The following is a 12,298-nucleotide window of genomic DNA, read 5'->3' on the forward strand; positions in this document are numbered from 1 at the left end:
TAATTTATATTTTTATAGGTGAAATGTAAGAAGAAAGTTCTGAGCAATTGGACTTTTTACCAAATTACATGAGGGTCCGGTGAAAGAAAGACATATTCCTGAGTATGTGTGCTTGACCGTGGAGCGAGGCAAATGTTATTCTCTGAGGGAAGACAACTAGAGTTTGCCGAAACTACTTTCCCACATTTAAAGAGGAAGGGGTTGTATACAGGGAACACATCACAGTTCTCTTCTTCCAAGTCTAACTCAGAAACAGCACCACCCAGGAATGATGGATTTTAAGGCAATTGCTGTGATTAAAAAGATGCTAATAACTGACAGAATTCACCACATTTTCTTCCTCTAAGCAGTTACACCGGCAGAGTAAGATAGCAAGATTTCAATTCACTAAATGGATTTCTGGCTTGCTTATTTAGACCATATCTGATTTCTGTATTCAGAGAAAAAAAAGGAAATATCTGAAGTTCATTTAATCCAAAACTAAGGAAGCTTGAAATTTCTGGTAAAAAAAACAAACAAAACAGTTCTACAATACAAATATCAAGCAAAGATTAAAAATGCATTTGGATCTCTTTATGTGGTATGTGATTTTTTTTTTACTTACTTCATCTAGTGGTTCCACATCAGTTTTCCTCATTTTGATAAGAACGTCGTATGCCTGCTGCAGGGCTCTGACTTTGGGGTGGGAAACCCTAACATAAGCTGGGAGACAAATGAACCATAAACTGTAGCAATGGCTAAAGAGACACTTGGCCCACTGGGAAGCGTTTGCGTAGTATTTCTTGGCAAGCTTATGAGCTGCTTTTATCTCCTACAGAAAAGTAAAGCAAAAGAAAAGGGGAGGAAAATCACAGTGACCAGTCAGAACGTCACGTCTCACAATCCTTTAACAACATGCAATGTGAAAGACAGAAAGCAGTTCTGAAAGTATGGCTTTTCCCAGGGTTTTAGCTCTGCTTCAAATATTCAGAGCTGAACACTCAGCTATTCTCAGAGTTACATATTTATTTCATTTCACAAGACTTATATATCACTTATTTTTTAAAAAAACACCTCTCAGTTGTTTACATAAAATATATGCTTCCTCTTATATAATCTACTACATTGCTTTTAAATAAAAACCTGACCTGCTTTGTCCTCTTTGCCATAAGCGCTGGACTATTGGAAATGTTTCCTCCAGTTGAGTGCCTGCTGAAGGAAAGCTTGAGCTCTTGTGGTCTGTCAAAAAGCTTCAAGTCTAGCCTGGGGAAGGTTTTATAGCTGAAAGAGACAAGTTCAAAAGGTGTGAGCAAGCCTGTTGGTTTGTTGAAGCACAATATACTTAGCATAAGACACCACTTTGACAACTTCCAACCAAGAATTGCACATGGTGGATTTTAGCTGTACAGTAGTACCTTGGTGTAATGGTTCTAGGGGTTGCTCGTGCGTAAACCGGCGCCACACCTGCCTGAGTGAACCTTTTCTGTCCGGACAGCCACTCGCCCGTGGCTGTCTCAATCGCTGGCAGAATCTGTTATTGGGCGTTTTTTGAACTTCTTCCAGCAAAGAAGCTCTTTGACGCCTAGTCTCCGCCTACTCTCCCTGCGCAGAAGCCTTCTGCGCAAGGAGGGTGTGGGCAGTGGAGGACCCGGGCTTTCCCCGCTGGTCCCCGGTCATGGGGCCACTTCGCCGATTCCCCCATCTGCCCCCCCCTTCTCCACTGGTGCTACGCTGATTTCCTTCCCCAGAAGATGAGCTGCTTCTCTCCCTCCCGGGACGCTCTCCGGAATCCCTCTGGAGCCCTCCCTCTCCCTCTGGCTCCGATGGCAGTTCCCTGACACTTGGGTTATGAACTTAATTCGTTCTGGAGATCCGTTCTTAACCCAAAACCGTTCTTAACCTGAAGCAGCACTTTAGCTCTCCTTCCTGACCAAATGCAAGAACCTGGACATTATACCTAAGGGTCTTAGAATTAAGAACCCTCTACAATCCATCTTAGTGATGTATGGAAGTGAGAGCTGGACCATAAAGAAGGCTGATCGTCTAGTAAGTATTATCACTAGACATTTTTTTGGCTTATATTTAGAATGCTAGGCTATGCAATACTGTAATACCGAGATACCTTTCTTTCACAAGACATTGGGAATATCTATGCCGTAGCACATTGTTAATGAAACTGGGTAGAAAAAAAGCAAGAAACGCCAATGACCATCGATGCAACATTATCAGAATTCAGAACAGACCAAGACCAAGGTAGCAATGTAATTTTTAAAGCAGGAAGGCTAATATAAAAGGTTGAAGTATGATGGAAAAATCTTTATAAATAAGATGAAGACTTACCTGTATTTAGGTAGCCTATCCTGTCCGTCATCAGGGGGAGGCTCAGGTGGCATGATAAACACTGTGTGTTCACTCTTCTGTGACTCATCCAGTTCAATCAATCGGGTATCCTCTGTGGAATCCGTATCAACCTGCAAATACATCGAATTGAAATTGCACGTGATGTTAAATGCCTTGCCTTGCATCTCTAAGTACAGGAAGCAGCACCATGAAAAAATGTATAGACAAATGCCAAGTCTATTTATTTGTTGATTTATTATTTTTACTTATTGCCTGGCCCTCACCAAATGGCCCCAGGGCAAGTTACAAAAATGTCCAATGAAAAAAATCAACGCATGGCCAGTTTACAAGACATGCATTTTGCAGCTATCATACACTCTGTACTAGCCTGTCAAAAATTCTAAGGCATATAAATTAAACAACCACGATTCCCATTCCCATATTCCCACGATATTGTCCAGACATGCAAAATACCAAGAAACTCTTAAAATGTCCCTACAGGAAGTAAATAAATACCTTTTCTCCTTTTTCTGATCCTTTCTCTGGAAAAAGCTAGAAAAGGTCATAGAAATAAAATTAGAAAAGCATATAGCATATATTAAAAACTCCAAAACTGAGTATAATATTTTTTTCGATATTCTTTGCCTAAGAAAAGCTGCTACTAGATATTAAACACGGAAACTTCCCAAAGGAGAAGTAGGTATACTTTTCAGTGTATGGGAGATTCATATACCCATGGCATCTTCTAGCCTGGACTAGCAAGCTGAGTAAGAGACAAATCACAGAGGCCCATGGATAACCCCCTCTGCCATTATAAAAGAGAGTTTGAGCTAGAGACTCAAGTTCCAAGAGCTCTATATCCACATGACTACAATTGTTGCCAAGTCCATTCTACTACATGGGCTTCTCCATTAAGGCTGATATATGTAGATAAAGGTTAAAGGTAAAGGTACCCCTGCCCGTACGGGCCAGTCGTGTCCGACTCTAGGGTTGTGCGCCCATCTCACTTAAGAGGCCGGGGCCAGCACTGTCTGGAGACACTTCCGGGTCATGTGGCCAGCGTGACGAAGCTGCTCTGACGAGCCAGCACCAGCGCAGCACATGGAAACGCCGTTTACCTTCCTGCTATAAAGCGGTACTTATTTAGCTACTTGCACTTAGGGGTGCTTTCGAACTGCTAGGTGGGCAGGAGCTGGGACCGAAAGACGGGAGCTCACCCCACCGCGGGGATTAGAACCGCCGACCGTGCGATCGGCAAGCCCTAGGCACTGAGGTTTTACCCACAGCGCCACCCGCGTCCCTGTGATATATGTAGATACTGCACTGCTACTTAGCCACACACATTCCCTGTATAAAACTACAATAAGCAACTCAATTCAAGCTGTTTCAGGAGGTGAAATTTCAACCCTGACACATCAAAGAAGGAGAGACTCAGGAGCATGGGTAGGCAAACTAAGGCCCGGGGGCCGGATCCAGCCCAATCGCCTTCTAAATCTGGCCTGCGGACGGTCCGGGAATCAGCATGTTTTTACATGAGTAAAATGTGTCCTTTGATTTAAAATGCATCTCTGGGTTATTTGTGGGGCATAGGAATTAGTTCATTATTATTTTTTCAAAATATAGTCCGGCTAATAATAATAATAATAATAATAATAATAATAATTTATTTATACCCCACCCATCTGACTGGGCTTCCCCAGCCACTCTGGGCAGCTTCCAACAAAATAGTAAAATACCGTAATACATCAAACATTAAAAGCTTCCCTAAACAGGGCTGCCTTCAGATGTATTCTAAAAGTCTGGTAGTTGTTGTTCTCTTTGACATCTGGTGGGAGGGTGTTCCACAGGGCAGGTGCCACTACCGAGAAGGCCTCTGCCTGGTTCCCTGTAACCCCACAAGGTCTGAGGGACAGTGGACCGGCCCCTTGCTGAAAAAGTTTGCTGACCCCTGCTCAGAAGCATTTAGCAAAGAGAATCAAAAGCCTAATACCATCACATTTAGTTAGACAAAAAAGAGAAAGTTTTTACCTTTTCTACGCAGTCGTCGAAGAATGCCAGTCCAGTATCTTTGTCACTCACAAAACTGCATTCTACAATGAAGCTGCTAAATATCTGCGTCTTTGTTAAAACCGTGTAGAATTTTGTGTAGGCACGGTCCCTACTTTTTAAAAACCCTAGTTAAGAAACAAGACAATTTGCTAGAGATAAAAGGTTCACAATTAACTTTATTTGCATACTGAGTTTCTTACTTTAGCAACTTGCCATTTCCCCATTATATTATAAGTGTTTGCCATTCATATTTCTTTATATCATTATATGCCACCCAGTTAATAATGTCCTCCAGGTGGTTAACGGTCAAAAGTTAAAAACTATAAGAAAGCAACCCACAAGAACCCCAAAAGTTAAACAAAGCAAGACCAACTACAGCATAGAAAACAAAACACACCTGAACAAAAAGAATTAAGCACAATTGGAGAACTTAACATTCCTAGGAAAATAAGAGAGTCTTCATGAGATGCGCTGAACATAGGCACCAAGCCTGTGTTGTAAGAATTCTAAGGTCCCAATATAAAATAAACATTCATAAATGTACAAGGCAAACACATACATAAGTATATGAACCACGTGTATATGAACATAAGTATATGAACCACATTTTGAGTCTTCCAAATTGACCTCAATATATTTCTCTGCAAGGAGGGAGGCAAATGGGGGAAAGCCTTCCCTGTGTCTCTCTGTTTACAAATCCTGTCTTCTTGGTGGGGGGGGGGGGCGGGGAGAGGGGAAAACAGAACCAAAACCAAAAGGAGAAAGAGGAATTGCCTAGTAATCTTATCCAAATTTAACCTGCCCATTTCCTTTGAGAAGCTTCTACGACAACAGCATTTTTGTGCTGTCAGTTTTCTGTTGCCACAATGAAAATGAGTATTTTGTAAAAAACTGCAATTTTGACAAAATAATCTGAGGACAATAAGCTCTGGGAAGTGGGGAGGGGGCAAGGTGGGAACCCTTAAAATTCAAACCTTGAGTGCTCATTTAACCTTAACAGATGATATTTATATATTCTAGGCTTGGTGCATTTGAGAAACCAACAAACATAAATATATTTTCCCATTAATTTCAACAGGGCTTGTGCAAGAAGATTCCAGTACACTCTGGTGCTGCGAAGACTTTAAATTCTACTGCTCTCCAACTCTGAAGTCCAATAACATGCACAGTGCAGCCCTGTGGATATACAGAGGACGTCTGCGAGACAAAAGCTGAGAATGGCCCTGTTACTACTGCTAGCATTTCATTTCAACCAGTGCCCACGTTCTTCTCAAAACTCACCTTGATTGTCAAACAAGGAATCTGTAGCAGTAGCTTTATTTGAAGGTGCCTGGGTGATCGGTTTAAGAAACGTCCTGTACCCTTTTAAAATAGATGCCATGAAGCGTAGAAAGGCTTCCTGAATCTCCGTTTCAAATTGCGTGTTCTTTTTGTGCCACGAGAAATCTGCCTCTATAGGGGTCATCTCTACCGCAGAGCCTTCTTGTGTCTTTCTGTGAACTGGGGTAGAGGTTGGAAGGAGGAAAGCTGAATTTAATGGTTTTTTTCCCCAAGTTCCATAGGTGTGGTTTATTTAAATATTAAAAAGGCTAACCATCAAGGAATGCTTAGACAGAGGCAAATTAAGAGTGAGTGCAATTTATAGCGTTTGGACCTTTATGGGCTTTGAATTTCAACTTTACCATTCGCCGTAACATCTTAGCTTCAAGCTATTATGTCATACCCTTTTATCAGCAGATCTGTGAAAGCTGAAATAAAAGTGTATGCTAAGTCAGTGAGGTTACTGAAACTAGCATTATGCTTGGCACTATGCATTAAAAATATAGCTTTCAGTAAATAGCAAAATGTGTTCTTTCCTAAACACACAGTAAAGGAAATCTCCTTTGCAATCACCACCCTGGCACTTTCTACCCGTCATGGGAAAATATGTGCAAAGAAGAGTTTTAGCTGTAATGCACCATGGCTTTTTTCCATGTGTGTGGAAGCAAGCAGTTTCACTGTACATAGAAACAACAGCTCTTGATAAGAACCAAGAAGAGGACCAAAAGAGGAAGATAAGAAGTTCCCCTACTGATTCTGCAGGGTAAGTACACGGGCAGTAGTAATTTAGGTAAAAGGTAAAGGGACCCCTAACCACTAGGTCCAGTCCTGACCGACTCTGGGGTTGCGGCGCTCATCTCGCTTTATTGGCCGGGGGAGCCGGTGTACAGCTTCCGGGTCATGTGGCCAGCATGACTAAGCCGCTTCTGGCGAACCAGAGCAGCACACGGAAACGCTGTTTACCTTCGTGCCGGAGTGGTACCTATTTATCTACTTGCACTTTGACGTGCTTTTGAACTGCTAGGTTGACAGGAGCAGGGACCGAGCAACGGGAGCTCACCCCGTTGTGGGGATTCGAACCACCGACCTTCTAATCGGCAAGTCCTAGGCTCTGTGGTTTAACCCACAGCGCCACCCACGTCCCAGTAGTAATTTAACCCCTTCTAAAATTTAACTCCTTCTATATTACCAGCCAAGTTCACACTTCATATCAAAGTATAGTTTTAAAAAATAATATCATTACCAGCATGTTTTTGCATGCTACTCAAATCGTCCTGCTTTGTTCCTGCTGTTGGCACCAGGGAGAAAACAAACCAGATTGGTTTCACTTCCACGCAAACCAGAGCCCATGGTTTGTTTCCTCCTAGGTATAAACATCAAATTCCAAATAAACCACAAGTCCTGGCTCACAAATAAAGGGAAGCTAGTCTCTGGTAGGGCTTGGCGATAAACAGTAGAACCTCGGTTTTCGAATGTAATCTGTTCCGGAAGACCGTTCCGAGTTCTGAAACGTTTGAAACCCGAAAACTCAATAGCCGACAGCTAGGGCTCAGGACCTTGCACTCAGCAGAAGTCGCACTGCATGTTCGACTTCCGAGGTGTGTTCGAAAACCGAAATGTTCGTCAATGGAGACGTTCAAAAACCGAGGTATCACTGTATTGATATATCATCCAAAATCGGTTTGAAGTTCACATTGTGATAATTGTTTCATCATATTTGAGCTGGAAATATCATGAATCACAATGTGTGTAAGGGCTAGGCGATATCTGGTTTTCAACATTGTGATAACTCACTAGCTCAACCTCACAATATCACCAGCTAAACACTGCAATCTGCCACAATGTATGAAATTAAGGATGGAACTATACAGAGGTGAACAGGACAATGTTGGGGCAATTGCTACTACATAGAGGTCTAAAACGGATAAATGATTGAGTGGGTGGTTGCTGAACAACTCCAGGCATGTCTGGAGGATGCGGACCATTTGGATCCCTTCCAGTCGGGATTCAGGCCTCATCATGGGACTGAAACTGCCTTGGTCGCACTGGTCGATGATCTCCGGTGGGCTAGGGACAAAGGTGAGAGCTGTTTCCTAGTTCTGCTGGATCTCTCAGCGGCATTTGATACCATTGACCATAACATCCTTCTGGACCATCTAGAGGAGCTGGGAGTTGGGAGAACGGTTATACAGTGGTTCCGCTCCTTCCTCCTGGGCTGTGTCCAGAAAATGGGGGGGATGAGCGTTCACACCCCTGGGCCCTCTTGGGTACCCCATAAGAGAAAAGGAACAGGTTTTTTTTTCTTATAACACTACCATTATAATTATCTTCTTTTGCTTAAATCAATTTTATTCTCCTTCTACACCATGGTTTACCTAATGCCAGTTGTGGATGCAATTTCTTTAAGGTGCTGAGCAAGCTTTTGCATGGCTTCTTAGGAAGCTGCTTCCAGTTCATGCTCTTCTTATCATCTGATCTACATGATTGAGAAAACACACACAAATCAAAACGGATATATGTTTCAAGGTGGAAAATGTATTGCTTTATTCTAGCATTTCTTAACGCCCAAGAAGAAAGGATATTATAACTCTCCCACACTCCAGAGCACCTTTTGTTTTTTCGAAGTGAAACATCTGGTAGCAGCTATTGGGTTTTGTGAAAAAGCGATAGAGCTCTCTTAACTGAATTTGGATCTAATCCCAGAATGCACAAATTTTATTTAAGTTTGATTTAGGCAGTATTCCAACACGGAGTTCCCTATCTTATTTCAGTGTCTGCATTTTCAAAAACGGTTTTCCACATTTTAACTGATTTCCCCCTCCAGTCGGGGAAGGAAGGTATCACTCAGGCACAATTAAATTTGGCAGGCATACAATTTTGTACCTTCATTGGACTTTTAATTTTAATGAGTCTTGAACGTGCACGGCAAGAGATTCAAGTGTTTTCATTTTTCATATATGCCTTTAAACCATTATAACTGCAAGAACTGAAAATATTCAAAACCATGATGAATCACTATGCTGTTATTTTTCTGAGATTAAGTCCGGTGTCAGAAAGAAGCAAGCATGGTTTTTTTTTTGCAGACTGGGAACAGACTGTCAATCAAAAATAAATAATTTGATCCAGGATCCAGGAGTGGGGAACTGCTGGACCACAACTCCCAACATCTGAAACCACTGGCCATTTGGGTAGAACTGATGGGAGTTGGAGTCTATTTGCATCTGGAAAGGAAGGGGAAATAATTGCTGGAATCTGTTGTGTCCATCAGCATGCCATCATTTCGCACAAAACCTACGCTATGCATGCAAATGTGGGAACCGCTCCTTTATACTCAAGATCAAGGGCAGGATCTAAATAATTAGTGTTTGTGAAACACGCACAGCTGCAGTATAGAGCTTCACAGTTTCTCTGCTGCTTAAAATGAGGCCTGTGTCTTCTGTAAGGGAAGCTACATTAAAAATGCAGAAATATAATTCTGGCTGTGTGCAGCTCATTAACATATGCACATAATCCTTTTTGGGATCGTGACCAATACTGGGATTGGGCATCAGCGAGCACCTGACTGGCAAAAATAAACTCAGCTTTTTATATTCCTCCTGGTGCTTGAGAGGAAGGTTTTGGAACATTTAGGAGAAATAAAACTGCACTTCAGAAAACAAAAGAAAACCACAGTGCGTGACATTTAAAAAAAAGGGGGGGATAGGGGATTTGTGGATTAATACTTAATGTCATGTGTTACCATTGCTAAGGCCAACAGTTAAATGTAGAGGTGTATTGAGATATAGAGGCTAGATTATTCACAGCTGCATTCAGTTCTTAAAATGGGTGAGATGGAGAGAAAGCCCTACAAGAATGATATCAGGGCTTTTAGAAGAATACTTGCTTCTCCCTGACACCGATATGCATTTAGGGGAACCCTGCAATTAACCAGCAGGCAGTCTTCAGCAGCAACAAAAACTAATATGAGGGGGGAAACGACCTATCGACCCGCCCAATATCTGCACACGAACAGCTTCTCATTGTCACTTCTGTTAATAGACTCTGAAAGCAACTGAAGTCAGACAATGAAGAGGACCGTCTGATGAATGAAAGCTATTCAACGTTTTTCTGGCACTCAGTAATGCCTCCATCATTATGGTATAGTTGGTAGCATCAGAGTCACACACAAGACCTGCTTATCTGTGACAAGTGTCTTATCTGTGACAGCGCTTTGCTTTTCTGAGAAGTGCTATTCTTCCTTTTCCTCAACGCAAGGTCATCTTGGCAACTGTTCCATGTAAGATCTGTATGCTTCTTTACACAATACTTTGTGTTTTAGTTAATGTCACCTAGCTCCAATTAACATTAAGCTATTCGTTTGTTGGCCGACTTAATCCTCACTGCAAAAATGATCAAGAATTGTGCCACAGGTAGTTTAAACGCTTTATTTTAACCGTGTTTTAAAAGGTGCAAATAACAGTTTTGCAATCTCAACAATTTATCTGTAATTTGGATAAGTGTTTTCTCTAAAGGCATGGATATGTATTTTTCTAGAAAGAGCTAATGTTTCACGGGCAAGTGTCAAACTTAACATTTATTGCAAACTGTGGGGAAAACGTTTTTCTGTGACCAACATAACATGTGACACGCAGAGATGGCTAGATCAAAACGGAGATGGAGGATCAAAACTTCAACAGAGAATGGGACAAAAAGGTTGTATTTAAAAGAACACTGTAGACACTTGAACTCTTTGGCAGGTTTTGAATAACCCTTGAAATGTTACAAAGACTTTGGATATTTTGGAGGAATCTGATTCGGATGAATTACAATATGCAGTTGATTAAGATATTTAAAGGACCCACAGAGGGGAGGTCCTAAGATTCAGAAGAATCTTGTTTTATCATTAATATTAAAAAAAATGGTTAATTGTGTGATTTATTTTATAAAACCATTAAAAATATTTCTTTAAAAAACATAACATATGAAAATTCATTGATAGACACCCAAAAATAAAAGCTTTCAAAGCAAGACCCAAGTCCATTTGTGAAGTTGTAAGGCTCACAAGAATTTTCCCCTGGCTATCGCAACACCCTAATGATTTGTTTCTTTCTAACCCAGAATATATACCATTTGTAGGGAAGAGAACTATCACAGGAAGTTCCCCTTTTTAAAAAGAGGATTTCATATTAATGAATATCATATTGTATCACTTGGCTACTATCTATTTTATTTTCCAGTCTCAAGCCCAACAATAAACTGACCCCAGTGGCCATTTCTGCTTCTGCAGAAATTTTAGTACCGGGGTCAGCAAACTTTTCCACTGGTGGGCCAGATCAGCCGTGCGCAGGAGCGTGCACCCCTGTGCGCATGCGCACACACCCGTTGCTCTTTCACCACTGACTTTCGGAGCCATGGCGGGGGAGGAGGCAGCATCTGTGGCTTCCTATTGGCTGCAGGAGCTTCCTGCAGCCAATAGGAAGCCGGGGCTGCGTCCCAGAAGTCAGTCCCCGGCGGAACAACCGCCGCAGCACGCCAGTTTAGCTCCACACGGGGACTGACTGAGCGGGCAGCAAGGGCCAGGGGCCAGTTTAATGACCCCCTCAGGCCATATCTGGCCCACAGACCGTAGTTTGCCGACCCCTGTTTTAGTACAATCGCATAAAGACTTTATTCCTGGTGTTGGTGGTGTTAATTTTAAATTATGTTGCGGCTCATTTGCACTTTGTGTTCAGAACTGCCTTTGACCTTTTGCAGGATTGCAATGTTCCCTGATGGAAGGCAAGAGACCTTCACGTCCTTGGGGGGGGGGGATTTTGTCTCTCTAGGTCAGGTGTGTGGAAATTCCAGCCCATGAACCAATCTTGGCCCGCTGGACTTCCCCATGAGGCCATTTCTGGGCATGTATCCTATACTATATTTTAACAGAACTCCAGATATTAGAGTCGTTCACGGGTTCCCCAGTATAAAACTGTGGACTAACAGGTTTATCATTGTGTTGGAGAAGCAGTTTAGGTCTTCTGCTTCTGAAGACTTCCTGTCCTGAAAAAAAACAAGGTGTTGTTTTGGGACTACCAGGCAAGCTGTATAAGAAGATCCCTGTTGGATCAGGCCAAGACTGCTTTAGATCATTCTCACCACGTCAAGCCATGGTTCGGTGTCAGCTCTAAAGCAGCCCATTGATTTGTACTAAAAGTAGCACTAACTGTAATGTGGCTTTATCGTTTTGAACACAGGTCTTGTACCAGATCAAGCGCACAGTCACAGGCAAATACATGCAACTAGAGGCTGCCACTCTTGCTCCCGTTACTCTGCAACCCTGCCTACCCCAATCTGTTACCAAACCCCCTCCCTTTACATCTGACCCAAACACCCATCCCTTCACTGCTCCTTCAGCCCCATCCCAGCCTACCTGCTAAAACCCCCACTCTGTTTCACCAAACACCATCCCCCCAGTTTGCTCAGAACTCCCCCCATCCCCTTGCAACTCACTCCAATCCAAAGACCACCCTGTGGCTGCCCCAGTGGTCTCCCTTCCACTACCCCCAAAAAAACTGACACAGAGAAGAAATTGTGAGGATGCATACACTACCCTCCCAAGTGCTGTTAGAACTACATTAGAGCAAACAGTTAC

The 12,298-nt window shown here is 42.4% G+C and overlaps 1 protein-coding gene across 1 annotated transcript in view; it reads right to left on the reverse strand.

Moving 5' to 3' along the window:
• Window positions 1-12,298, reverse strand: part of DENND4C (DENN domain containing 4C) — an 87,144-nt gene that overhangs the window by 28,962 nt on the left and 45,884 nt on the right. Inside the window, exons 11-17 of the mRNA XM_081893662.1 lie at window positions 8,064-8,164; window positions 5,650-5,868; window positions 4,348-4,493; window positions 2,836-2,871; window positions 2,320-2,450; window positions 1,128-1,260; window positions 605-811 (exon numbers count right to left, since the gene is read on the reverse strand). Of these exons, the coding sequence (XP_081749788.1) occupies window positions 605-811; window positions 1,128-1,260; window positions 2,320-2,450; window positions 2,836-2,871; window positions 4,348-4,493; window positions 5,650-5,868; window positions 8,064-8,164 (973 nt within the window). The remainder of the gene's footprint in view (window positions 1-604; window positions 812-1,127; window positions 1,261-2,319; window positions 2,451-2,835; window positions 2,872-4,347; window positions 4,494-5,649; window positions 5,869-8,063; window positions 8,165-12,298) is intronic.

Source organism: Podarcis melisellensis (assembly GCF_964234715.1).
Source record: "Podarcis melisellensis genome assembly, chromosome: 17".
NCBI classification, from domain to species: domain Eukaryota; kingdom Metazoa; phylum Chordata; class Lepidosauria; order Squamata; family Lacertidae; genus Podarcis; species Podarcis melisellensis.